The 27,715-nt window shown below is 41.3% G+C and overlaps 1 protein-coding gene across 1 annotated transcript; it reads right to left on the bottom strand.

Annotated features, from left to right (window-relative positions):
- Positions 1-1,683: 1,683 nt before the first annotated feature.
- On the bottom strand, positions 1,684-13,416 carry LOC129555329 (lysozyme-like protein 1). Its single transcript, XM_055424598.2, has 4 exons — positions 13,263-13,416; positions 12,617-12,775; positions 2,782-2,860; positions 1,684-1,753 (listed from the first exon to the last, which is right to left on the bottom strand). Exons 1-4 carry the CDS (start codon positions 13,399-13,401, stop codon positions 1,684-1,686), a joined length of 447 nt encoding a protein of 148 aa, XP_055280573.1. The 5' UTR covers positions 13,402-13,416.
- Between the last annotated feature and the right edge of the window lie 14,299 nt (positions 13,417-27,715).

Genomic DNA, 27,715 nt, shown 5'->3' with positions numbered 1-27,715 from the left:
ATTCTAGGGCCAGCCAGTTTCCCTTCATTTTGGATTTCAAAGCACTCTTTTTTGTTGTTGTTATTAAAAAAGTTTTCCTCTAGTCTTTGAATGACTGGCACCTGGTTCCATGCCCACCTAAGTTGTTAACATGGTACCACTGGTTTTAACAATGCAGAAAATTTGGCTAAGAATGGGTACTGTGAAGTGGATGAATGACAATAATAATGAAAAATACATATTTATGGACTTTTACAAGTACTGATTATTAATTTAGTATAGCTTAAAGGACTCAATTTTGTAGATTTTATTCAGCCCTGTTAAAGAATTATTTTTTTGATTCTTACATCAGAAGTTTCAAAAGCTTTCCCCCCCCCATGCCTTGTAATGCCTATTAAATTGTCACAGGATTATGTTTGTTTAGACATATACAAAAGTTTATTTGTTTGGCAAGTAGCATTCAGATTTTTTAAAGCCTATTCCTGTGAGAAAAGCCTGTGGGTGTGAAATGAGCCAACAGTAAAACCCAGGCAGCTGGTAATGAGAGAGTGTTTATGGGTTACTTTGGTGCTATCATAAAACCCATCGACCTGACTAGTGAGGACTTCCTTCCAACCGGGCAACATATTTCCAAGCATAATCATTTTTCCAACAAACCTCAAGTTAGTGCATTCTCAAGGTCAGATTGCATTCAACTTGACCCTAAAATTCTAATAAGACAGCCCATCTACTTCTAACTCTAGCCAGGACAGAGAATGGACAAGACAAAACTCAACATAGTAGAGCCACCCAAAAGAGAAACCATCTCTGCATGGAGCAGAAAGCATCTTGGGAATATCTTTGGGATCTGGGCTTCTCAGCCCACAATTCCAGGTAATGAAGTATCTTTTAGATAGTCAGGTCAGTTTCCAGAGCAAACTAATAAAATCTGTAGGTCTAAGTCTAGAAACAATTATGTTCTGAGGATGTAAGTGTTTTTGATAGTGATAGTGAAAGTTGCTAAGTCATGGCCGACTCTTTGCAATCCCATGGACTCTGCCCATGGGGATTCTCCAGGCAATAATACTGGAGTGGGTTGCCATGTCCTCCTCCATGGGCTCTTCCCAACCCAGGGATCAAACCCAAGTTTCCTGCATTGCAGGTGGATTCTTTACTGTCTGAGCCACCAGGGTTTTTAGTAGATTAAACTTAAATGGATGTTGGAATACATGGGGAACACTGGAGCTAAGAGCTGCAACTTCAGTATTTGGTCCCATTAGAATGTCTCTCACAACTGCCTGGAGGAAGTGGGAACATTTTCTCCAGGAGAGTTGAGCTGAGAAAGGGCTATACATCCGATGACGAGGAGAAGGACTCAATGCTCCAGGACAGAGGTCAGCAAACTACGGTCATTCCTCTAGTGTTCCCCTGGACCCGGGAATTGTATTTTTAAAATAAGCAGCCATAAAGAAGAGAAGTTTGTTCCTCCTAGGACTAGAACATTTTATAGGTGACTTTTCAAGTCTTAACCTTGTGCTATTATGACATCATTGAAACTGAGTCAGGGTGAAGTCAAGACTTTTAAATGGAAATATTTATTTCCTTAAAAATATAGCTTAACTTTCCCTCTCAAACTTTGAGAAGGACCATCAGGAGGATGGAGGACAAGATAACATGACCACTCTCACTAGGGGCTGTCATGAAGCATCCTTGGTACTGTCCAGTTCATGAAACCTCGCATCCCTTTTTCCACTCAGACAGGTCTCTGCCCTCACAGTTCTTCTTCCAGCCTTGCCTGGGGAGGAGAGGGAAGAAGGAACAACAGAGCAAAGTGTGACAGTCCAAATGCTCTGAGGCTCAAAAACAATAGACAAGTAACCCACTTAACCAGCAGTGCCCAGGGTTTAGTGTCATTTGTTTCTGGTCCTGATCTAAAGACTCTATCTTTTTTGCCTTAAGACTTCCTTCTCCCTGGTTTTCTCCTAATCTATATGAGCCTCAGCAGCAAGCAAACAACTTTTATAAGGATGGGGCATTTAGTTAAACATCCACATCTCTTAAAATTTGGGTTCTGCAAGTGAGTGACCCAATCAGCAACGTTTACAAGAAAACACAGCCGCTGAGAACCGGCGGGCACTGGCTAAGCGATAGCTCACACACAACCTGTCAATTTGTCATGTAACCGACATAGTTATTTTCCTCTCACTGCCACTGGCTTCCCAAATCTTATCCAAATTCAGAGCAAGCTCGAGCTTTTTCTTCTGGTGTATTGTCTTCACTGATGCTCTCCAGTTCACATGAGAAAACAACCCTCTCTTCATTGTTTGGAACATCTTGATGTGGAAAGCAGTTGCAAATAATTCTGACTCCCTAACCCTCCACTCGGAGAAGGCAATGGCAAGCCACTCCAGTACTCTTGCCTAGAAAATCCCATGGATGGAGGAGCCTGGTGGGCTGCAGTCCGTGGGGTCGCTAAGGGTCGGACATGACTGAGCAACTTCACTTTCACTTTTCACTTTCACACATTGGAGAAGGAAATGGCAACCCACTCCAGTGTTCTTGCCTGGAGAATCCCAGGGATGGGAAAGCCTGGTGGGCTTCCGTCTATGGGGTCACACAGAGTCGGACACGACTGAAGTGACTTAGCAGCAGCAGCAGCAGCAACCCTCCACTCCCTATACTAACCCCAGGTTCACTGCACATCCACACAGCAATGGAGGATGACATAGACAAAGTCAAGTGGAAATCGCTGGACCACTCTGCAGAGGTGAACTTGCTCCCATCCCCTGCAGCTTTGATGAACACACACACGAAGACGCTTACCAGTAGTTCATGCCATCCGTTTCTTTAACAATTTTCTTGGCACAGATAATTGCATCCGTGAGGTCGTCAGTGATCAAGGCTGTAAGAGAGAGCAGTAGAGGGTTAGCTGAGAATTTGCTGTTGGAGGAGGGGAAGTCCAAATCAGATTTTCTTCACTTTTCTCACTGCATTTTGGAGAAGGAGGGTTGGAAGAACTATGAGCTGTCTCCTTTTTTTGTTGTTCCACTTCTTCACAAAGAAAGGATTGTTTTTGTTTCTAGGCCATCTGAATCTTGAAGTTTAGGACTCTTTGATAGAGGAATAGACCAGCCCTGAGAGGCTTTTGGAAGTGTGTTTAGGGAAAATACAATAGGGAAAAAAAATTTTTTTTTTGGAAATGTGTTTAGGTAAAACACAATAGGAAAATGTTTATGTCCTAAAGAAACATAAAAGCTAGACAAGACAGTTTTTTCTTTACTCATATTAATTTGGCATGTAAGATCTCCTTATGCTGATAAGTTGCTTCAGTCGTGTCCAACTCTGTGCAACCCCATGGACTGCAGCCCACCAGGCTCCTCCATCCATGGGATTTTCCAGGCAAGAGTACTGAAGTGGGATGCCATTGCCTTCTCCGAAGACCTCTTTATAGGTAATGATTAAACTTCTGTTTATTGTAGCTTTCTGGTTTGTGCATTAAACTTTTTTTTTATACCCAAAGTATTTTTCACATGCAGAAAACTTTAAGCTTTATGTGAAAACTTTACCTTTATTACTTTTTCTATGGCTTTCAGACATAACAAATCTTTCAAATGAAAATGTATTAATTCATATCACTTCACCAGAAGTGACCTCAAAATCCCTCTCAACATGAATATGACAGGAAAAGGTAAATAAACAGAAAAGCCCAACATCATTTCTGTTTCAGGTGGCGTTCTCCAGAAGTGGATGTGGAGGTGAGTTTGGGGTGCAAGGTTTGGGGTGCAAGGTGTTAGGGATCCACACCCGTAGAAGAATGGGTGGAAGCGGGAGTGGGCAGGGGAGACTGGAGCTGTGATCTACAGAGGATGTTCTGCTAGACTGCACACAGAGAACAAGGCTCCCATTGGTGGGGAAGCAGGTTGCTCGTCTGGAGACGCTGTGCACAGGTTGTGGGAAGGGTAGGCCCTGCAGGCCCAGGCTGTACAGTTCACGGAAAGTGTTTGTCGGTGTCCCACTTTGTTCCACTATTTTGTTGCACAAGTGAGCTGTTTTGCAAATACCAAAAAACAAGCATCAACAAGTTGCATGGAACCTTGAATTTCTTTAGGAAAATATGTTAAAGGGGTAGGGAGCGGGAGAATAAAGAACCTGGCTCTGGGCTAAAATGTGGAAACACAGTGAAATCACCACAGTGGGGCAGCAAAGGGGCAGAAATGAGCCCAGGGAGCACGTATGTACAAGGACCTGAGCCAACAGTGGCTTCTGCTCAGTGTTCAAATAGACAATTCTGTCCAGTCACACACGGATAAGGACAGGGTTCTGTTGAATATCAAACATCATTCAAGGGAATCTTTTATTCTCCCCCATCCAACAACAGAAAACAGCAACAATCTACACAAAAAGAACCAATTCTTTTCGGTGGAGTTCTACCGCAACACCAGCCTCTCCTCAACATCCTCCTGGCCCCCATGAAAGTGTCACTACCTTGCCCAGAATTTACATCTCCTTGTCCTTTCTGAAGTGGCAACAGCCAACTCAGATACCAGGCTGGTAGGAGAAACAGAGATTAATATAGGTGGGCTATACTAGATAAAGAAGGCAATGACTGCTTTCTTAAAATCTATTTTAATAAGGACTAAGTTATTGGAGGGGAACAAAAATGGCTATTATATTATTATATGTATGTGTGTGTGTATACATAGATATATTTATATCTCTATATAAAAAATACTATGTTCAAATAATTTGGGGAAGGTTGACAGCAATTTGAGGCATATGGTCTGGTCTGGGAATGAGAAGAGAACTAGCTTCAGTAGATGGGCATGAGGTGTGTGTATTTTGTACACACATGAAATGCCACCTAAGTTGCACACACCCCAGTGCTAGCTTGTTTCCAGGTTTCCATGATGAATAATAGCCCTACTTCTGTAATCCATGGGACAGAATGACATTGTCCTTAATTATAGCCTCTCTGGCCTGAGGCTGGGGGGAGACAGTCATGGAGGGTGATTAGGATATAAAACCAACATCCTGTTTTCTATTTTAAAGCTTTCCCTAAAAATCCCAAGCTCTTTTTATGAGAAAACAGATATGAGTGATCCTTCACCTCTAACTATACACCAGCTAACATTTTAATTTCTGAGAATCCACTGCTGTCTTGCAAATATACATTTAGTCCACATTTCGCTAATTGTTCCATTGGACAATATTCAGTTAGTAAACTGCACATAAAGTCAAGCTTGGCCATGATGCACTAGAGATTTTCTCTCCTACTGTAACAGCTAGACAGCTAGACAATAGGGAATGCAGAATCTTTGAGGGATAGAAACCAGATGAGGTGAGCCTTGGGATTGCTGTGGCTTTCTGCCCAGAGGCACTTTCCAGACCCCAAAGGTAGAATCCAGGCAGGACATGGCAATCTAAGTAGAGGAGACAGAGATCAGAGGCCAAGACAGTTGGAATTTGTGGAGAGGGGTCCCTGTGAGGAAGGAGCCACCTAGGAGTATGCCAGAACTCTGCAGAGAGAGACCTCTGAGTCTTTGACTGAAAAACTCCATGAGTGTAATCAGAAAACTGCTACCAGGCACCTCAGCAATTGCAGGGCTCACACGGGGAGATGTGATCTGTTACTGGCCAGAGGAGAGAAACTTTGCTGAGCCCTGGTTTATTCAAGAGATGCTATAGATAAATACCTTGATAGTAAGGCTGCACAAGCCCTCCCATAAAGACTACTCTAGAATGTCCCAGACCAGAATAAACTGCTTGCCAAGATGAACTTCAATAATCCTTAAAGGGACACAGCATGATCCAGACACTCAACAATGTAATATACATGCAGTCTAGTATCCAGTTAAAAATTGATCAAATATACAAAGGTATAAAAACATAACTCACACCCAGGAGAAAGACCTAGAAATGACAGAGATGATTGAATTAGATACGAAATTTAAAACAGTGCTTATAAATATGTTTATTGATAACAAAGATTTATAGGAAAACATCAATCAAATGAAAGAAATAATATAATTACCTGGCATTGAAAAAATACAATATATGAAATGAAAAATTCAATTGCTGAATTTAATAGATCAGGCACTTCACAAAAATGATCAGAGATCTTAAACATAAAATAATTGAAAATAAAACACAGAAAAGGAAAAGGTCTGAAAAAAAAAGAGTCTCAGTGACCAATGAGAATACAAAAATGATCTAGCATATGTGTTATTAGACTCTTAGAAGGAGAAAGTTTAAACATTATTCACTCAGGGATCCAAAATTTTAGTGAATATCAAGCAAAATAAACACACAAAAATAGGCATTTGTGATCAAATTGCTCGATATTGTTGATGAGGAAATTGCAAAAGGGGATGGAGAAAAAGGACATGATACACACAGGGAATTCAAGTGAGAAAATCACTGATTTCTCATAATAAACAAGTCAAGCAGAAGATAATGGACATATTTAGTAAGCTGAGAGGAAAATATCTGTCAGCTTGGAAGTGAAAGTGAAGTCGCTCAATTGTGTCCAACTCTTTGCGACCCCACGGACTGTAGCCTACCAGGCTCCACCGTCTATGGGATTTTCCAGGCAAGAATACTGGAGTGGGCTTCCATTTCCTTCTCCATCTGTCAGCTTAGAGTTTTATACATGTAGAAAATATCTCTTATAGAAGAAAATTCAATATAGATGTTTTCAGACACACAGAAGCAGAAAGATGCTTTCTAGAAGAATTCTACTCCAGGAAATTGTTCAAGGATGTTCTTTAGGCTCAAAGAAAATAGCCCTTAACTGTGTGTCCAAATGAAGGCACCAAAGGTATAGAGAATGTTGTAATTGGTAAATGTGTGCGTGCTCAGTCGTATCTGACTCTTGTGATCCCATGGACTGCAGCATGCCAGGATCCTCTGTTTATGGAATCTTCCAGGCAAGAATATTGGAGTGGGTTACCATTCCTTCCTCCAGGGCATCTTCCCAACCCAGGGATAGAATCTGAGCCTCTTGCATTGGCAGGTGGATTCTTTACCACTGCTGCTGCTGCTAAGTCACTTCAGTCATGTCCGACTCTGTGTGACCCCATAGATGGAAGCCCACCAGGCTCCCCCGTCCCTGGGATTCTCCAGGCAAGAACACTGGAGTGGGTTGCCATTTCCTTTTCCAATGCATGAAAGTGAAAAGTGAAAGTGAAGTCGCTCAGTCGTGTCCAATCCTTAGCGACCCCATGGACTGCAGCCTACCAGGCTCCTCCATCCATGGGATTTTCTAGGCAAGAGTACTGGAGTGGCTTGCCATTGCCTTCTCCGTCTTTACCACTGAACCACCTGAAAAGCCCCAAATGCTAAATATTGTATGGTAAATATAGAGAGATCCTTCTCATCTGGACATTTTACTTAAAAGATAGCAATTTAAAGCAAAAATAATAAAAAATGTACTGTCTATACATGTTGTGAGGTGTAGAGCATACATGTAATATATGTAGAAATGCATACCCCACACTTCCCTGGTGGCTCAATGGTAAAGAATCTGCCTGCTAATGCAAGAGGCACGGGTTTAATCGCTGGTCTGGGAATATCCCACATGCTTTGGAGCCACCAAGCCCATGTGCCACAGCTACTGAACCTGTACTCCAGAGCCCAGGGACCACAGCTTCTGACCCCATGACTACAACTACTGAAGCCCATGCTCCGAAACAAGAGAAGCCACCACAATGAGAAGCCTGAGCATAACTAGAGAGTAACCTCTGTTTGCTGCCACTAGAGAAAAAGACCACACAGCAACAAAGACCCAGCACAGCCAAAAATAAATAAATAAAATTATTTTTTAAAAGCATTGTGAAGTGTATAACATGTGAAAGTAAAAAGGATGACAATGTAGCACAGAAGACGTGATGGGGAAAATTGAACCACAGTAGTATAAAATTCTTATGCAGCAGATCCTTGAAAAATATTGGTTTGGATTTTTTTTCCATGAATATATTGGAAACATTTCTTTTTGAGATTTGTGACAGTTTGCAAACACTTGTAAACCACATAGCCTAGAAATATCAGAAATTAATAAAAAGTTAGATATGTCATAAATGCATTAAATATATGTAGGCACTCAGTTTAGTTCAGTCGCTCAGTTGTGTCCAGTTGTTTGTGACCCCATGGACTGCAGCATGCCCAGGCTTCCCTGTCCATCACCAACTTGCAGAGCTTGCTCAGACTTATGTGCATTGAGTTGGTGATGCCAGCCAAACATCTCATCCTCTGTTGTCCCCTTCTCTTGTGTAGGCACTACTCTATCCTTAACAGGCACAAGGTGAGTGATATTTAATATAAAATTAGCAATGTGTAAGCTCCCTTGGGCTTCCCTAGTGGCTCAGATGATAAAGAATCTGCCTGCAATGCTGGAGACCTGGGTTCTATCCCTGGGTTGGGAAGATCCCCTGGAGAAGGGAACAGCAACCCACTCCAGTATCCTTGCCTGGAGAGTCCCATGGACAGAGAAGTCTGGAGAACTACAGTCCACGGGGTCACAAAGAGTCAGACACAACTGAGCAACTTTCACTTTAGCTCCCTTCCTGTTTTATAATTTTGCCTTCAGAGAATTATATTACCGTACAGTATGTGGCTCTTTCTTTCATTAAAAAATGCAACAATGCTTCCAATACTTTATTATGAATATGACTGTAATACTGCATGCCATAAAAAATTTCTAACCATTCATTAGAGTATAGGCTGGGCTATTGTGAGGCAATTGTATTGATGGCACTAGGCAATCATAAAGTGATATTGCTGCTTCTTGGTTATTACTGCATGAATCATTATACATATAAATATGAATTCCTTTTTCACATTATCTTTTCATTTTAGTGTCCAGTGTTAGTCATATATATAACATCTACAGTGTTTTGTATCATCTAAAACAAAATTGATGTGGGTACTGACAGATGATTCATCTTACAAACAGGTGATATAAGCTTACAGAGTCAATACATATGATAGATAAATGTATTCTCTTCCTTATCATCTTCTTATTAATGTTTTTTCTCTAGCTTACTCTATTGTAAGAATACAGCATATAATACATATACAAAATATGTGTTAATCATCTGTTTATGCTGTTGGTCAATGGTAGGTTTTAGTAATACCTTGTTCAAGTGTCAACTTTATCATATGTGAAATGGTATAATGTTATTTGGAGGTAGAAAGTGATGCATATTGTAAACCCTAGAGGATCTGCTAAAAATAAAACAGAAATGAAGTTAACAAGTGCTTTCCTGGTGGCTCAGATGGTAGAGAATCAATCTGCAATGCAGGAGACCCAGGTTTGATCCCTGGATTGGGAAGATCCCCTGGAGAAGGGAATGGCTACCCACAGCAGTATTCTTGCCTGGGAAATCTCATGGACAAAGGAGCCTGGAAGGCTACAGTTCATGGGGTCGCAAAGAGTCAGATACAACTGAATGACTAATTAAGCATGCACACAATACTTAAAAAGCCAATGACAGAAATAAATCCAATACTGGAAAATATTCAGTTAATCCAAAAGTCAGGAAAAATAAACCAAGAGTAGATGGATAGATGGAACAAATAGGAAACAAATAACAACATGGTGGATTTTAAAGTAATCACATCAGCAATTACATTAAATATAAATGATCTAAATCAAAGTTCAGCACAAACTATGGCCCACAGACCCACCTTCCATTTTTGTATATAAAGTTTCATTAGAACACAATCATGCCTGTTCATTTCTATACTGTCAGTGGCTGCTTTTGTGCTGTATGACAAGTTGAATAATTACAAAAGAGACTACATGGCTCAAAAAATGTAAAATATTTATTATCTATTCCTTTCAGAAAAAGTTCCCTGATCTAAACATTCCTGTGAAAAAGCAGAGATTGTTGGACAAGCTCTAAAAGCAGCATTCAATTATATGCTGTCTATAAAAAATTCATTCTAAATTAAATATACCAAAGATATTAATAATATATATTTTTTTTCATTTGAAGTTTTCATTTTGCTGCGTAATCTCTGCTTTCAACAAATTACTTTTATCTGGTTTTTGTTGGTGGTGATGGTGGTCTCAATTTCTCATGCCAGTGACAGCCTATGAAGTCTAGTCATTGGCAGACTTTTAGTTAGCTGCACTAATTTAAGAGAAGGATGCTAAAAAAAAAAAAAAAGTCTGATTAGGAGTCCAGTACAGAGGTGGGGATTTTCAACTGTGCATCTCACTGAGGGAGATCTAGCTAGTTTGTTCACTGGGAAGCCCCTACTCAGAATCTAGTTTTCCTTTTCCTCTGTCTGAATTCCCCAGACTAGGGTCTTCTCTTCTGGAAAGACTAGGCTGGCTGCCATCATTCAGGAATCAGAGTGGAGGGAGGTGACTGGAACTCCAGGAACTTGACTCCCTCTTCGAGTGGAGCTCTCACACTCAAAGGTTGGTGAGGTCCCTCAATGAGAGAATTTCTACCGATTCTGTCCAAGAGAGAGAACTCCAGTAACTTGCTAGGGTTGGGAGGAACAGTCAATAGATGGATGGAATCAGGAGATGAGTCAGCTGCTGTTTAACTGACTTTCCAATTAATCATACCGTTTTTAGCCTGCCTTCACCCAAGTTTCTGGAAATAGCTGATGTTGCTGATTTCTGAGCTCTTTTGGGATCCTGTGGTTGCTTTTTGGCTTTCCCACGGTCAGCTTAGGATTCAGATTTCTCTAATTGCTAAATTCGTCACCATTAGCCCTCTCACTTTCAGCTTTGAACAATACTTACACATCCAATCACCATATTTAACTGGAAGACTCTATTGGCAAGCCAATATGGGTATGCTAATAAGATTAACCAGGAAGAGGAGGGTTTTAAAAAGTCGTAAATGTAGAAAGGTGAAGGTGATGAATGTTTTAACCTGGGAGATAAGATTTGGAGATGAGAAGTACCTCCTAATCATCATTTTCAAACATTTGATAAGTTGAAGGCAAAAGGAGAAGGGGGCAGCAGAAGATGAGATGGTTAGATAGCATCACTGACTCGATGGGCATGAATTTGAGCAAACTGCAGGAGATAGTGGAGGACAGAGGAAACTGGCATGCGACAGTCCACGGGTCACAAAGAGTTAGACACAACTAAGCAACTGAACAACAGCAATGTATAAAATAGAGAAAATTTGTTTTTAATAAATCCAGAAGGAGAAACCAGCATTAATCGGAGAACCCTATGAGGAGATGGATTCTGGCTCAACAAAAGAATATTCTAAAATAAGGGCTGACCAAAAATTGAGTGGTTGGCCTCAGGAGGTAGTGAGCATTCCACAGTAAAGTAGAGGCAGGGACTACTAATTTATTAGGCAGATTAACACAGTGTGCAGTCATTCATACATTCACACTTGGTTACTGATTATCTTGTGCATGTCTACGAGAAATTAAAAGTTTATTTCCTGCTCTTAAGGAATTTGCTGGAGAATGTTTTATGGCTCCCTGTCTTTACCCTTTTGATCTTCCCTCTACTGATTTAGTCAATGAATATTTCTTGAGCTCCGATGACCAGGGAGCATTCTAGGCATTGAGAATGCATCAGTGATTGAAATAGAGCTCCTGCCCTCATGGGGTTTGCATTCTACAGGTGCACAAACAAGACAGTCACTTACTTTGCTTCATCCTTCTACTGTTGTCTCTTGCATGTTCTTCTCTATATTGCCAGCCATGACCATCATGCAGGTCTGTTTATTTCTCACCTCAACAACTGGAGGGGCAATTAAACTGTCTCTTCTTTAATCTCATATCCAGCTTGCATATTCATTTTTCTGAAGCAATGCCGAATTAACTGACCCATTCTGATTTCCTAGTGTGGGCAGAAATCAGTGCACTCTCCTCCGCTTGGGTCCCAGGGCCCTTCATGGTCAGGTAGTCATCACACTTTCCAACCACATGTCCTGTTATATTTTATGCACGTTTTTGCTTTTGTTCTGAACTGGAATAACACTTCTCTATCCTTGACTATCCAAATCTTAACTATCTTCCAAATATTAAATAAAATATCATGATGTCTATAAAGTTTCCCATGACTTTATTAATAACATCTCTTTCCTCTGAAGCTTGCACCTGTTTACATTCATTTATATAACTTTGTATAAGCACTCTTCCTTAACACCAGAATTCATGTCTGAAGAGTCCTGCTATGTTCAGTTCTATGCCCACATATATTTCTTGAGTGATTAAAGAGAAAGACTTAGAAATAAATTCTAGCATCATTTCTACTATTGAAGAAGTGCTATATGAAGTGAATTTGTTTCATTCTGTATAAAGAAACATCAACTGCATCTTTTGAGTGGATTGCTTATGGAAAGCAGCTAGAGAACAGCTTTTTCCTTCTTAACGAACATATTTAACCTCACTATGCGTGCAAAGGTAGTCAGGTCATTTGTCTAGGCCCCTGTTTTTGTGGTGGGCTTCATAAAACCCACCCTGGATGGAATAAGCCATCTTTGGACAAGCTGACCACAAGGTTGTGAGTGCCACTTTGGGGAAATTTTGAATAATTTATAATAATTTATTTACAGACCCAGTTGCACATTTGAACTTCCAAATTTTGGTTAAAGCAGAAGATGGGTGTATATTCCATGGTGAGCTTTCCTGTCTGCTCCTAAGGATGATATTTGTGGAATCAAAAGCCTACCTGAGCAGGCCACGTGACAGCGGTTTTTCTCTTGTAGCTTTGCATGTCTGCACCACGTGTCACTGTTTATCTGAAAGATGCCATAGTCGGTGCTTCCGTCCTCCAGTTGGGTCTGAGCCGTGGTGTTGTAGTGGCTCTCATAGTAGGCCATGCAGATCCCTAGAGGGGGAAAAAAGCCAGGAGTGTCAATAAAAGAAATTCATTGTTTCCTCCTACCTGCTCTTAGGTGTTCCCTTACACATATTACACCAGCGCTTTGCTCCCGACATGCCCTGGGGAGTGTCAGAGCAGGGAGCACACTTGAGAGGCACAGGATGGCCAGGGTGACACACCCGGTCAGCGGCTGACCCTGGACCAGACTAAATATCAGGTCTGCCCCTTGCAATGCCAGCAAGAGGGAGCTGTTTTCTCCTTCCCTTGCTGCTGTCAATCATACAGGACTCCAGGAGTAAGGACAGGAGGGACAGGGAGGAGGAGGGAAGCTCCGAAGAGCAGTCGTGGAGGACACGTGAATAGCCAGCAGCCGTCGCTGGTGGGGCAGAGCAAAGACAGGCTGGAAGCAAACAGAAGTGGGTATGGGAGGGGCCTTCGACATCTCAAGGAAGAGTTAAAGGGCAGAAAGAGAACAGAAAGAGAGAAATCTCACAGTTTCCAAGGCTAAAGCCTCGGTAATTGTCCAGGCTGGCCCTCGAAAATATTTTTGCCAGTTTACATCGAGTGTAGATTTTGGGCTCAACGACTGTGAACAGGCAGCCCATCAGGGCCAAAATACCAGCAGCCTTCATCGCCAGGCCTGTTGAAGGCAGAACCTGTCAAGAATAAGAGACCACATCAGACAAACCTGCTTGATTCCCAAGACTAAGTTTCTCTCCAACAAGAACTTCCAAATCTGCCAGACTGAATATGTCCTGTCACTTGTAAACATTGAGAACCAGCATCAGGGGAAACCCAAGTGCCAATAGTACATAGTACAGGGAAGGAATGATTGCAGGCTCTCTAAAACTTTCTACATGGTTGTGAATGAGTGTTCAGTTACTTCAGTCGCGTCTAACTCTTTGCGACCCGATGGACGGTAGCCCGCCAGGCTCCTCTATCCAAGTGATTCTCCAGTCAAGAATACTGGAGTGGGTTTCCATGTCCCTTTCCATGGGATCTTACCAACCCAGGGATCAAACTCGAGTCTCTTTAGGTTTCCTGCACTGGCAGGCAGATTCTTTACCACTAGTGACACCTGGGAAGCCATTCTATATGCTACATTCAAGGAAGTGCTAAGCTCCTGGGACCTGGCAAGGAAGGGAGTCAACCTTCCTTTACTGATGTCCAGAAAGAATCCACAGAGGGTGACACATTTTGCGGATTCCCCATTTTAACTCTATGAATAGAAATAACCAGAGTACAATGAGGTAAGCATCGCCTGTACACATGGAATCAGACATCTTGGTTTCAACCAGAGATGGATATACATGGGTCTTCATAAACAACCTTAAGATTTATAGTTGGGAGTTTATTGAAGGGAGAAGATTTTTTTAGAAGACAGTAAATGTTTTATTATGTTTATTTTTTAAAAACCTTTTTATTTTACATTGGAGTATAGCTGACTACCGGGCTTCCCTGGTGGCTCAGACAGTAAAAAATTTACCTGCAATGTGGAAGACCTGGGTTTGATCCCTGGGTTGGGAAGATCCCCTGGAGGAGGGCATGGCAACCCACTCCAGTATTCTTGCCTGGAGAATTTCATGGACAGAGGAGCCTGGTGGGCTACAGTCCATGGGGTCACAAAGAGTCAGGCACGACTGAGCGACTAAGTACAGCACAGCACATAGATGATTAACAATGCTGTGATAGTTTCAGGCGGACAGCAAAGGGACTCATCAATACATGTACATGTATCCATTCTGAAGACAGAATATTTAGCACCTCATCTTTCCTCTTTTTTCATAACTCATTATCTCCTTTTTCTCTTGATACTTTTCCAAACACGGGAATGTTGCTTCAAAAATATTAGTGTTATATTGCAAATGCAATATAATATTTTTCTGGGTTCTTCCATCACTGTTTCATGGGTCCCCCGTAAAGCTTGGTGTCAATGGCAGGCAAGAAGGGGAGAAATGACGATGAGTCAAAAGAGGAGAAAATGCTGGTGGTGGGAGGACATAAAGAGACTCCCACCTAATCATTTAAAATGAAAGTAGGACCAAAAGATCCATGCCTTTCTGGCTACTGATTTTCCAGAAGTGATTCTTCTTTCAAAGAAATTTGCCTTCCCCAAATAGGACAACCTTGCTGAGATGAGGGTGGAGTGAAATCTCTGGTAACTGCTCCTGATTCTGAACCTGACATTCATACATACTTTCATCCAGTACCATTTTCTTCACCTGCCTAGACATTTCTAGAGTTGTTCATTTCTCCTCATGGAGCTAAGTTTCCCTGTTGAGAGGAGAGGCTAAGAACAAGGCTGAATATTCAGCAAGGCCCGAGGGGAATCATTATGGGGGCTTCAAGGTAACTGACCAATAAGGTGACTATGTGTCAGATGGAGTGTCTACATACTGGTGAGTAGCAAGGGTCAGTAAAATAGGTCTGCTTTTTGTAAGTGAAGTTTTATTAGGACACAGCCATAGTCATCCAGTAATATTTTGTGTACAGCTGCTTTTCAGAGTTGAATGTTGTGTTGGAGATTGTATAGACCATAAGTCTAAAATATTCTGTATCTGGACCTTTATAGCAAAACCCACTAATGTATAGCAGGGAACTATACCCTAGCACTGCACCAGGCACTGAGAGGGAGACCAATGAGGCTTATGACACAGAGTTTACAAATCCAGTTGGTTTCTATCCCTTGTCTTTAGACTCTCACTGGTCTCAAGCAAATCAAAATAAAAGCCCACAGTAGTGGCGGTCCCAAGTACAACATTCTACATCCTTCAAGCTGGGGGTTGCCATTGTTGATTCTCTGGGACAGATGGCTTCACTAGAGTGATTTCAGTTAGTCAGTCAGTTCAGTAGCTCAGTTGTGTCTGACTCTTTGCGATCCCATAAATCGCAGCACGCCAGGCCACCCTGTCCATCACCAACTCCCAGAATCTACCCAAACTCATGTCCATCAAGTCGGTGATGCCATCCAACCATCTCATCCTCTGTCATCCCTTTCTCCTCCTGCCTTCAATCTTTCCCAACATCAGGGTCTTTTCAAGTGAATCAGCTCTTCGCATCAGGTGGCCAATATATTGGAGTTTCAGCTTCAACATCAGTCCTTCCAATGAACACCCAGGACTGATCTCCTTGAGGATGGACTGGTTGGATCTCCTTGCAGTCCAAGGGACTCTCAAGAGTCTTCTCCAACACCACAGTTCAAAAGCATCAATTCTTCGGCGCTCAACTTTCTTTATAGTCCAACTCTCACATCCATACATGACCACTGGAAAAACCATAGCTTTAACTAGACAGACCTTGGTTGACAAAATAATATGTCTGCTTTTTAATATACTGTCTAAGTTGGTCATAACTTTCCTTCCAAGGAGTAAGCGTCTTTTAATTTCATGGCTGCAATCAGCATCTGCAGTGATTTTGGAGCCCAGAAAAATAAAGTTAGCCACTGTTTCCATTCTTTCCCCATCCAGTTGCCATGAAGTGATGGGACCAGATGCCATGATCTTAGTTTTCTGAATGTTGAGCTTTAAGACAACCTTTTCACTCTTCTCTTTCACTTTCATCAAGAAGCTCTTTAGTTCTTCTTCACTTTCTGCCATAAGGGTGGTGTCATCTGCATCTCTGAGGTTACTGATATTTCTCCCGGCAATCTTGATTCCAGCTTGTGCTTTCTCCAGCCCAGCGTTTCTCATGATGTACTCTGCATATAAGTTAAATAAGCAGGGTGACAATATACAGCCTTGACGTACTCCTTTTCCTATTTGGAAGCAGTCTAGAGTGATCTAGGTCTTATTAAAAGGGTACGTGCCCCAAAGACATGCCTCAGGTGATTCTGGGGGAGAAACACCATTCTACTTACCTAATCAGTGACTAGGAGCTCATACAAGCTTCCCGCATCCCACGAAGCCATTCTGATCCAGACCAGGCACAAGTGATCTTGGCCAAACCAAGGACCTTTCTGTAGAGCTTTAGAGAAAGAAGAATTCTTAGCCCTTTTGTTTCCAATTGTCAAGAGATTCTAGAATTCTATTTCTTGGGACTTATATGATAACTGCATTTAGGGACAGGCTACTTCTTTTTCTTCTTCTTCCTCCTCACTTCTCAACTCCACTGGGGCCTCCCACCTGACTGAGAGCTTGTTTCTGAAATAACAGCCTCCAAACTTTATCATAAATCCCATCAGTAAAGAAAATTAATTATGTATCCCCTGTAGGTATATATTGAATTATAAACCATACTCAAGTTCTTCTGAACTAATATGATATATAAATTATAAGTACTATCAAACTAGAATTTTAAAAAGGATGTGACAGACATGAAATAACATTCAAAAGTTGTATTAACAGTACAAAGTGTCTTTCTCTGATTGAATTACTATTATTAATAACATATTTTTAGTAAGATCAGAATAATTGAATGAGATTAATTAGCTTTGAAAACTTTGGTTTAGTGCTCTGTGGATCAATAATTAAAGGGCTAGTTTTAAGATCCATTTATTTCCATTCTCAAATTTAAAGGATTTTGAAATTCTCATTATGATATGCAGATCTAAGGAAAAAAAGTTCTTGTTGGTTGCACACAATAATCATTACATTCTTTTCTATAAATTCTATATGCCAATTAATCAAAGATTTTTGTTGAAATTTACCTAATAAATGTTTACTTTTCCAGTTATGAATCTTTGTTTTTGCAACTTAATTAGAAATGAAAATTTAATTAGAATAGAGTTTTCTAGTTTTAATAAAGGGCTTTGAAGCCTACTGGATTTTTTTTTTTGGAAATTTTTGAAAAATGCTGGGAAATGATAAGATTTTAGAAGTGTGCAGATATAATACATTTTTAAATATCAGATCTCAAAATTCCAAAAGCATAATTAGGATAGTAAAAAATTATCTTTCCCACCTTCAGAAGCAGTAGTTTTCTCTCCCACTGGCAACAGCTGATACAGCTGTATCTTCAAGAGATATGATACATAGACACACATATATAAATAGTCTTTTATATCCCTTCTTAAACTATTCCTGTACCTTATTTTTCAAGCCTGATAGTATATTTTAAGAATCTCTTTTTATGGCTGTGCTGCATTGCATCAAATTGCCAACATCCACTGGATCATCGAAAAAGCAAGAGAGTTCCAGAAAAACATCTATTTCTGCTTTATTGACTATGCCAAAGCCTTTGACTGTGTGGATCACAAAAACTTTGGAAAATTCTTCAAGAGATGGGAATACCAGACCACCTGACCTGCCTCTTGAGAAACCTGTATGCAGGTCAGGAAGCAACAGTTAGAACTGGACATGGAACAACAGACTTGTTCCAAATAGGAAAAGGAATACTTCAAGGCTGTATATTGTCACCCTGCTTATTTAACTTATATGCAGAGTACATTATGTGAAATGCTGGGCTGGAAGATGCACAAGCTGGAATCAAGATTGCCAGGAGAAATATCAATAACCTCAGATATGCAGATGACACCACCATTATGGCAGAAAGTGAAGAGGAACTCAAAAGCCTCTTGATGAAAGTGAAAGAGGAGAGTGAAAAGGGTGGCTTGAAGCTCAACATTCAGAAAAGTAAGATCATGGCATCTGATCCCATCACTTCATGGGAAATAGATGGGGAAACAATGGAAACAGTGTCAGACTTTATATTGGGGGGCTCCAAAATCACTGCAGATGTTGATTGCAACCATGAAATTAAAAGATGCTTACTCCTTGGAAGGAAAGTTATGACCAGCCTAGATAGCATATTAAAAAGCAGAGACATTACTTTGCCAACAAAGGTCCGTCTAGTCAAGGCTATGATTTTTCCAGTGGTCATGTAAGGATGTGAGAGTTGGACTATAAAGAAGGCTGAGCACTGAAGAATTGATGCTTTTGAACTGTGGTGTTGGAGAAGACTCTTGAGAGTCCCTTGGACTGCAAGGAGATCCAACCAGTCCATCCTCAAAGAGATCAGTCCTGGGTGTTCATTGGAAGGACTGATGCTGAGGCTGAAACTCCAATACTTTGGTCACCTCATGTTAAGTGTTGACTCATTGGAAAAAAACCTGATGCTGGGAGGGATTGGGGGCAGGAGGAGAAGGTGACAACAGAGGATGAGATGGCTGGATGGCATCACTGACTCAATGCACATGAGTTTGAGTGAACTCCGGGAGTTGGTGATAGCCAGGCAGGCCTGGCATATTGCAATTCATGGGGTCACAAAGAATTGGACACGACTGAGCGACTGAACTGAACTGAACTGAACTGCATTGCATTGTGTGACATAGTATAACATATTTAGCCAACTGGGTATTGATGCACATTTAAGTTGTTTCATTCTTGTCTTATAAGAATATTACACTAAATAATTTCCTCTGTCCATGGAATTCTCCAGGCAAGAATATTGGAGTGGGTAGCCATTCCCTCCTCCTGGGTCTCCAGCATTGCAGGCAGTTCTTTACAGTCTGAGCTACCTGGAAATCCCAAATAATCCCAAATGTTATTTGCATATTTGCAAAAATATGTGTAGGATAAATTCCTGGAAGTGGAACTGCCGAGTCTTGGATTGTTTCATAGTTTTGCTGCTGCTGCTGCTGCTGAGTCACTTCAGTCGTGTCCGACTCTGTGTGATCCCATAGACGGAAGCCCACCAGGCTCCCCCATCCCTGGGATTCTCCAGGCAAGAACACTGGAGTGGGTTGCCATTTCCTTCTCCAATGTGTGAAAGTCAAAAGTGAAAGTGAAGTCGCTCAGTTGTGTCTGACCCTTAGCGACTCCACGGACTGCAGCCTACCAGGCTCCTCCATCCATGGGATAGTTTTGCTAGATGTTGCCAAATTGCCTTCCACATGGTCCTATATCAGGAGATGAGATTCCTTCCCTTCTACCTGGCAGCAGCAGTTATTGAACTTCATAGTCTTTGCCAATCTGAGAGGTAGGAAATGGCTTCTTAACATGGTTTCAATTTATGGCTATGTTTCCTTTCATATGTTTAGGAGTCATCTGTGGATCTTTTTCCTGTGATGAACTGTCTCTAATATGAAAAATATTACAGGTTTGTTCTTCATATATCTTTTTCAAATTCATTTCAGAACTGGAGCAGGAAAAGTGCAAGATGAGCCTGGAGCATCTTGTTAGTGCTAAAAGTTAAGGAAATATTTAAAAAGAAAGAGAGAGAGGAACAGGGAGGGATTAATATATCAAACAGAGAGAGGAGCCAAATTGAAAGAACTCCCAATGGCCATGCTGGAGTAACTTGAGTGACCAAATAAATAAATAACTATAGGATTAGATTATAGTTCAGAGAATAAAATAAATATCTATAGTGCATACTGGTATAAATAAATGATTGAATAAATAAGTATACAGAGAAAAGAAGCCAATCTTACAGAAGAATTCTAAATAATCCTTTAAGATAGTCTCCCCTCTAGGAAAAGGAGCTTAATTCTGAGTAGCAGCTGGTTCTAGTGACATGCTTCCAATAGAGAGAATATGGAAGGGGGAAAAGGTGACTTTACAGCAGAGAAACCTGGTAGACTCCACCTTAGTCAGTGATGAAAATTGACCTCATCAGTGCTTAGTCATGTTCTGTAGCCGTTGATTTGATGTGATATGATGAGAAGAGCACTGTACCTCTCTGGTTTTCTTCCAGCATCCACAACCCCAGTTAAATTGTGAGAATGTATCCAAACCCCGGTGAAAGACATGCTACAAAATACCTGATCAGAATTCTTTAAATGTATCAATGTCATGAGAAATTAGACCGAGAAACTATTATAGACCAGAAGAGAGAAAGATACAATAACTCAATTTAATGTAGTGTCCTGGGTTGGCTTCTGGAATAGAAAAGGATAATATTCATAAAACCCATGAAATCTGAATAGTGTCTGCAGTTAATGCATTGATTTCTCAATTTTGATGAATGTGCTATGGATATGTCACATGTTAGTGGTAAGGACCTGGGTAAAGGGAGTATGGAGATAAATACAAATTTAGTCTAAAATTATTCTAAATAAATAAAACTAAAAGATTTAAAAAAATCTGCTAGTTTGCATAGCCACTTATACCAGAAAAGCTGAGCAAATCTGAAATACTTGTGTGATACTGTGCTTTATAATAAGAATATATGTTTGGTCTTCATCCTTGTTTCTTGGGATGTCCTAAATAACAAGAGTGAGAAAGTTGTCTGCTATTCACAACAAATTCCTTTCAACCACCCCTGAGTGTATGTTAATGATATGACGTCTCAAAGCATCTAAGGATGGGGCTGGTTGCTAGGGAAACCAACCATGTGATTAGAGGGTTGGAACTTTCAGTCCTAGACCCCTAGCCCAACCTTACCTACGGCTTCCAGTGGGGGAGAGGGGCTGAGTCCAGTCCTCTCTGGTCAATGATTTAATCAATTATGCCTCTGTTATGAAGCCTCCATAAAGACCCAAAAGAGAGATTCCACGTTGGTGAACCAGAACATGTTCACGTGCTGGGGGGCTGGTTCCTCCTGAACTCAACATGGACAGAAGCTCTGGTGTTCAGGACTCTTCCAGACCTGGCCCTGTGGATCTCTTTATCTGACTGTTCATTCGCGTTCTGTAATACCCTTTGCAATAGATGAGTATCTGGAAAGTAAATTGCTGGGAGAAATATCAATAACCTCAGATATGCAGATGACACCACCCTTATGGCAGAAAGTGAAGAGGAACTGAGGAGCTTCTTGATGAAAGTGAAAGAGGAGAGTGAAAAGGTTGGCTTGAAGCTCAACATTCAGAAAACTAAGATCAGGGCATCTGGTCCCATCACTTCATGGGAAATAGGTGGGGAAACAGTGGAAACAGCGTCAGACTTTATTTTTCTGGGCTCCAAAATCACCGCGGATGCTGATTGCAGCCATGAAATTAAAAGAAGCTTACTCCTTGGAAGGAAAGTTATGACCAACCTAGATAGCATATTAAAAAGCAGAGACATTACTTTGTCAACCAAGGTCTGTCTAGTCAAGGCTATGGTTTTTCCTGTGGTCATGTACGGATGTGAGAGTTGGACTGTGAAGAAAGCTGATCGCCGAAGAATTGATGCTTTTGAACTGTGTTGTTGGAGAAGACTCTTGAGAGTCCCTTGGACTGCAAGGAGATCCAACCAGTCCATTCTAAAGAAGATCAGTCCTGGGTGTTCATTGGAAGGACTGATGCTAAAGCTGAAGCTCCAATACTTTGGCCACCTCATGCGAAGAGTTGACTCACTAGAAAAGACTCTGATTCTGGGAGGGATTGGGGGCGGGAGGAGAAGGGGACGACAGAGAATGAGATGGCTGGATGGCATCACTGACTCGATGGAGGTGGGTTTGAGTGAACTCTGGGAGTTGGTGATGGACAGGGAGGCCTGGTGTGCTGTAATTCATGGGTCGCAGAGAGTTGGACACGACTGAGCGACTGAACTGAACTGAACTGAGAAAGTAAATTGTTTTCTTGAGTTCTGTAAGCCACTACGAGCAAATAATGAGACCAGAGGAAGGGACTGTAGGAGCCTCCAATTTATATCCTATTGATAGGAAGTAAAGCAACAGCCTGGACTTGTGACTGGCTGTCTTGTGGGACCAAGCCCTTACCGGTGGGATCTGATGTGGCTGTCTCCATGGAGACAGTGTCAAGATTGAGTTACAACAGGATGTTCACCCAGTGTCCACTAAGAACTGAAGAACTGCTTGGTGCTGTTGGGAAAACATAGCTCAATAGACTTCTTTATGGTAAAATAAAGATGTTGTTTAGTTGTTAAGTCATGTCCAACTCTTTTGCCACCCTATGGACTGTAGCCCACCAGGCTCCTCTGTCCAAGGGATTTCCCAAGCAAGACTACTGGAGTCAGTTGCCATTTCCTCCTCTAGGGGATCTTCCTGACCCAGGGATCAAATGTGTCTCCTGCATTGGTAAGCGGGTTCTTTACCATTAAGCCGCCAGGGAGGTCCAAAATGAAGAGGATTAATCTCTAAATCTGACAACACTTTTAACCGCTTTGCTCATGACAAACCAGAAAACATGGCACAAAAAATTTATTACAAAAATTTATTACAAATTATTATGAATATTCTATTATTTAAAGGCCTCATATTTATGAAATTAACCATAGCAACTAGTAAGGTAGTTAACCTAATATATCCTGATATTACTTAATTATTTTTAAAATGGGGCCACAATTGGTGATAATCTGGGTCATGTAACTCTCCATATATTACAAGTAGGTGGATGAAAGTGAAAGTGAAAATGAAAGCCACTCAGTTGTGTCTGATTCTTTGCGACCCCATGAACTATACAGTCCATGGAATTCTCCAGGCCAGAATACTGAAGTGGGTAGCCATTCTTTTGTCCAGGGGATCTTCCCAACCCAGGGATCAAACCCAGGTCTCCCGCATTGCAGGTGGATTCTTTACCAGCTAAGCCACCAGGGATGCCCAAGTGAATGGATATATTCTTCTCAATCCAGTTATCTGGGGCATGTAAATAGGATAAAGGACTCAAAAACAATGTAACTCGTGTGTGTTATGGGTGGCAACTGGCCCCTGGAATTGGAGAGGAGCCCATCTTTACAAAGGATGGACTTTGATCAAGATTCTAGGTCACCCTCCTTTGAAATAATTAGGAAAAAGGATAAAACAATGAAAAAAGTGCCTTGGTTCATATATATATATATATATATATATATTTTTTTTTTTTTTACCATGTGAATCTGTTTTTTCAGTTTCACCTGTCATTTTTATGAGTAGAAGAACCTGAAAAGTTAAGAGTGCAAGGTCTGGAATAAGGCTTCCAGGATCTCAGTGTTTGCCTTTGCCAGCTACTAATGGTTACTTTAACTTCTTTGTGCATCAGTGGTGTCACGTGTAAAATGGATCATAACAGTACTTTCTTCCACAGGGTAGCTACTTGGTAGATCAAATGGGGGTGATACCTGTAAGCTGTTGAAATAGTTTCTGATACATAAAGAGCTCAGCATATCCTGGTTACTATCATCATTCAGAGAGATGACTGCTATGATTCTTTTTATTACCATGGTGAAGAAAATCGAGTCTCAGGCACCAGCAGCAGGCAGGCTTGGTAGCTATTTTGATGAAGAAACATGAGACCTCTCTAAGGAAAGATTCATTCATCAGAAAGGTCCGGAGATACTTTTGAGTTAAGAGTTCTCAGTTCAAGGCACTGGGAGATCTGAAAATCTTTTGCAATTGATTGCAAAGTGAGCATATGCAGTCGCACTTCTTTTTCTCCAAAAGTATCAGTTCTTTGGTGCTCAGCCGTCACATCCATACATGACTAATGGAAAAACCAGTGCCCTAAACACTCCCAAATCCTTCAGGCATGGTTCAAGATGGTAGGATAACATTGATTAGTCCATGAAACACACACTAACACTTGTGGCAGTCATTTCTGCTCTGGGAGCATCTGTGTGTGTGTGTGTGTTAATGTCTAGCTCTTCCCGTCAAATTCCTGCTAGCTTTCCCCCCACAAATGTCCGCCTATTGGTAGATCTTTTTCTTTGCCATCATCTTTCCAAACTATCCCTATTTTCACCCTCAGATGTCAGCATGTCATGTTATCACCATTTATAATTTTTTTGAAGTCCAAGATAAATGCAGAGAGTACGTGCACTGTGGCTGAACTCTCTTTCACTTTGTAGGAAAATGTCTGTGTGGCATGACTTTTTCCATCATTTAATCCAACTGTGCACTCTCAGAATACAAAAAATCAGATCCCTCGCAGGCTGACAACCGCTGGCTCCTGTCAATGGTAAAATATAGTCGTTTCTGGGAGCCAGAAGGCTGTGGCATGAGGTCCCAACCACACTAGTCTTGAATGTGTGTGTCCCCCAAAGGCCAGCCCCGACTCTGCTGGAATCCTGATTATGTTGCCGCTTTTAAGTGGGAAGAAGTTTTATGGGAATAATCCGGATTCCCTTGCTGTCATTTATTTATTGTATCTGAGGCTTGCAGTAATTTGTAAGCATGTGTTTAAAATTCCAGCTAACGTTTATCTCTGTTCTTGATGCTGGCAGTTTCTGATGGTGAGTGCTAAATTGTCTGGTGACCTTTCCAATGTTTAATTTAGATTTGGGAAAAACCCCAGTAACAATCTGGATTTTTCAAGCTTACAAATGAAAGGCAAACTATTTATAGACAAATAATAAAACCAATCAAAATGAGATTTTTTTCAACCAAAGAAACTTTAGAAACGCCACAGTCTAGTACCATCTTTGACCAATTAGCAAGATGAGCTTTGAAGCATTATCTTGCTACATTTTAATATGTAGTACAAAGTTTTGCTCCATGTAAGCATTCAGTAAGTGCTTGCTGAATGAATCTTTGTGCTTAAGTGAATTGCCATAAGAAAAAGTCTCCTGGTGCCTGGCAACTAGTCAGAGTTTAATAAATACTGAGTTAATGGAATATGTCTAATGCAATTTGAGGGCTTCCCAGGTGGCACTGGTGGTAAAAAACTCGCCTGCCAATGCAGGAGACACAGGTTCAATCCCTGGGTTGGAAGATCGCCTGGAGGAGGGCATGGCAACCCACTCCAGAATTCTTGCCTGGAGATTCCCATGGACAGAGGAGACTGGAGGGCTATAGTTCATAGAGTCACAAAGAGTCGGACATGACTGAAGTGACTTAGCACGCACACACACATGGCAACTCAATGTAAGTGTTAGTCGCTCAGTTGTGCCTGTCTCTTTGCGACCCCATGGACTGCAGCCCACCAGGGTCCTCTGGTCATGAGATTTTCCAGGCAAGGATACTGGAGTGGGTTGCCATTTCCTTCTCCAGGGGATCTTTCCAACCCAGGGATCGAACCCGGGTCTCCTGTACTGCAGGCAGATTCTTTACTGACTGAGCTACAAGGGAAGCCCACTCAATGTAAAAACCAATCATAACAAACAACCATCTAATACAGAGATACAAACCTCCACAAACCAGCTGATTTCAACAATGACAATTGGAGTCATCAGTCTGCTTTTTGAACCTCGCAATCATCTAGCAGAATTCTAAGCAAGAATTATTTATTGGGCAACACTGATGTTGCCCAATATCCTTCATACAGTTAACTGGGGAATATACCTCTGTTCCCAGTGACTGACCTTGATTAAGGGCATTCTGAACACTTTAGAAATGATCATTCTTTCACCATCTCCTAGAATCCTCTGCCCACCCCTTCCTGCCAAGGCCTGAGTGCTCAGAAGGCTGTCTCCAACTCTCCTTGCCTCCATTCAGTAAGTGGTGGTTCATCCCCTAATTCAATGAGGTACTGCTACCTGGCCAGCTTGTCACTATACTACTCCAGTATATCCATGGCTCAGGATTTTACACTTTGCCTTCCCCATCTTAATGTTTTTTAATTAATTAACTTATTTTAGTTGGAGGCTAATTACTTTACAGTATTGTGGTGGTTTTTGCCATACATTGACATGAATCAGCCACGGGTGTACACGTGTCCCCAATCCCGAACCCCCCTCCCACCTCCCTCCCCATGCCATCCCTCTGGGTTGTCCCAGTGCACCAGCTTTGAGTGCCCTGTCTCGTGCATCAAACTTGGATTGGTGATCTTAATGGTTTTTTGCTGAAAAGATAACACTGCTTGCAAATCTGGATGGGTTTTCATGGCAGAGTTTCCAACATGAATGAGGTTGCGTAAGAAAAGTTAAGGATCCAAGATTGCATGGAAATTCCACTTGCTGACCCAGATGTGGTAATAATATTTGATATGAGCTCAAGCGAGCATTCCACGGATGTTAAAAAATCATGTGCACTTCTAGGGGGTTATTATTTCTAATTTCATTTGGGGATTTGGGGAAACTCTTGATCCTTTATATTTTTCCTTTGACTGGTAACCCAGTTTGTGGAGTATTTGAACCTCCTCTCTGGTTTCTGCACACACAAATCCATGCATTTTCCTGATTATTAACATCTCCACTAGCTAGCAGGAAAATGTAGGCACAGGTCCATTTTGTTTTGAAGGAAGCTCTTGTAAAAGATTTCAAAGGAGAAGATGTTAAAATGATTGGCAAAATTGGGGCTGGGGTTTCCGTGGATTTAAACTAGTTATGCCTTTCCTGTGTCCTGCTAGAAAGAATAATCATATTTAATTTGGTTTTTGGAGTTGAGAGAGAAATAACTGGCTTTGGGATGATTAAGGATTCTTTGGGGAGATTAATTGAACATTATTTGGGCCATGGGAGAATCTGGTCCTTTATGTGTTAAAGACTCTCTTTGTAAATAATTGCACACAAAAGATGAGCATGTGTTTTTATCTATTAAAAATTATTAGAACTTAAATTTTTTCCCTTTTAAAAAAATACTGTAACCATTTTGCAAAACAATACTTCTCTCTTTTGATGGGTTTTGATGACGCAGGTTAGTTTCCCCCCAAAGAATTGTTTGGAAATGTACAATTTCTGTGATTATGCATATCCATGTTCACTATAAAGCAGAGGCTGGAGATAGTTGGACGTCAAGGATTTTGCAGTATTTGGAAAGCCTGCGCCTTTTAAAATGTAAGAATGTTTGGAAATGCAGAGTCTACTTGGCTTGGAAAATCCAAGGACTAAATTTGTACTTAGACATCTCTCCTCCACTTTCTGCAGCGGAGCACGTGTGTATCTGCCAGAGAGCTGGGCTGGCACCAGGCTCGGTTTCCATAACCTCAGGGCAAGGTGAGGAAGCACGGCCTCTGAATCAGGCCCCGGACAGTGAAATGGAAAATCTAATCACCCCTGCCCCGGGGGAAAAGATGCAGGGTGCATGGCATCACTGCCTTGAGGGGATAGTCCTTTCCTTGGGGACAGAGTCAAAGGGTGACTTTATTTCTGTCTAAAATGAGTTCATAAAATCATATGCAAGGGAGATGATGTGAAAATGGATCTTTTGTTCATCTTTGCATGTATCACAGGCCAAGCATGGACTTTTGTACCCTGTGGGTGTGCAATACATCTG

Source organism: Moschus berezovskii, chromosome 15, assembly GCF_049115385.1.
Source record: "Moschus berezovskii isolate FMDL1 chromosome 15, NW_MosBer_1.0, whole genome shotgun sequence".
Classification (NCBI taxonomy): domain Eukaryota; kingdom Metazoa; phylum Chordata; class Mammalia; order Artiodactyla; family Moschidae; genus Moschus; species Moschus berezovskii.
The sequence above is the reverse complement of the archived record's forward strand: the minus strand, read 5'-3'. Positions and strand labels throughout refer to the sequence as shown.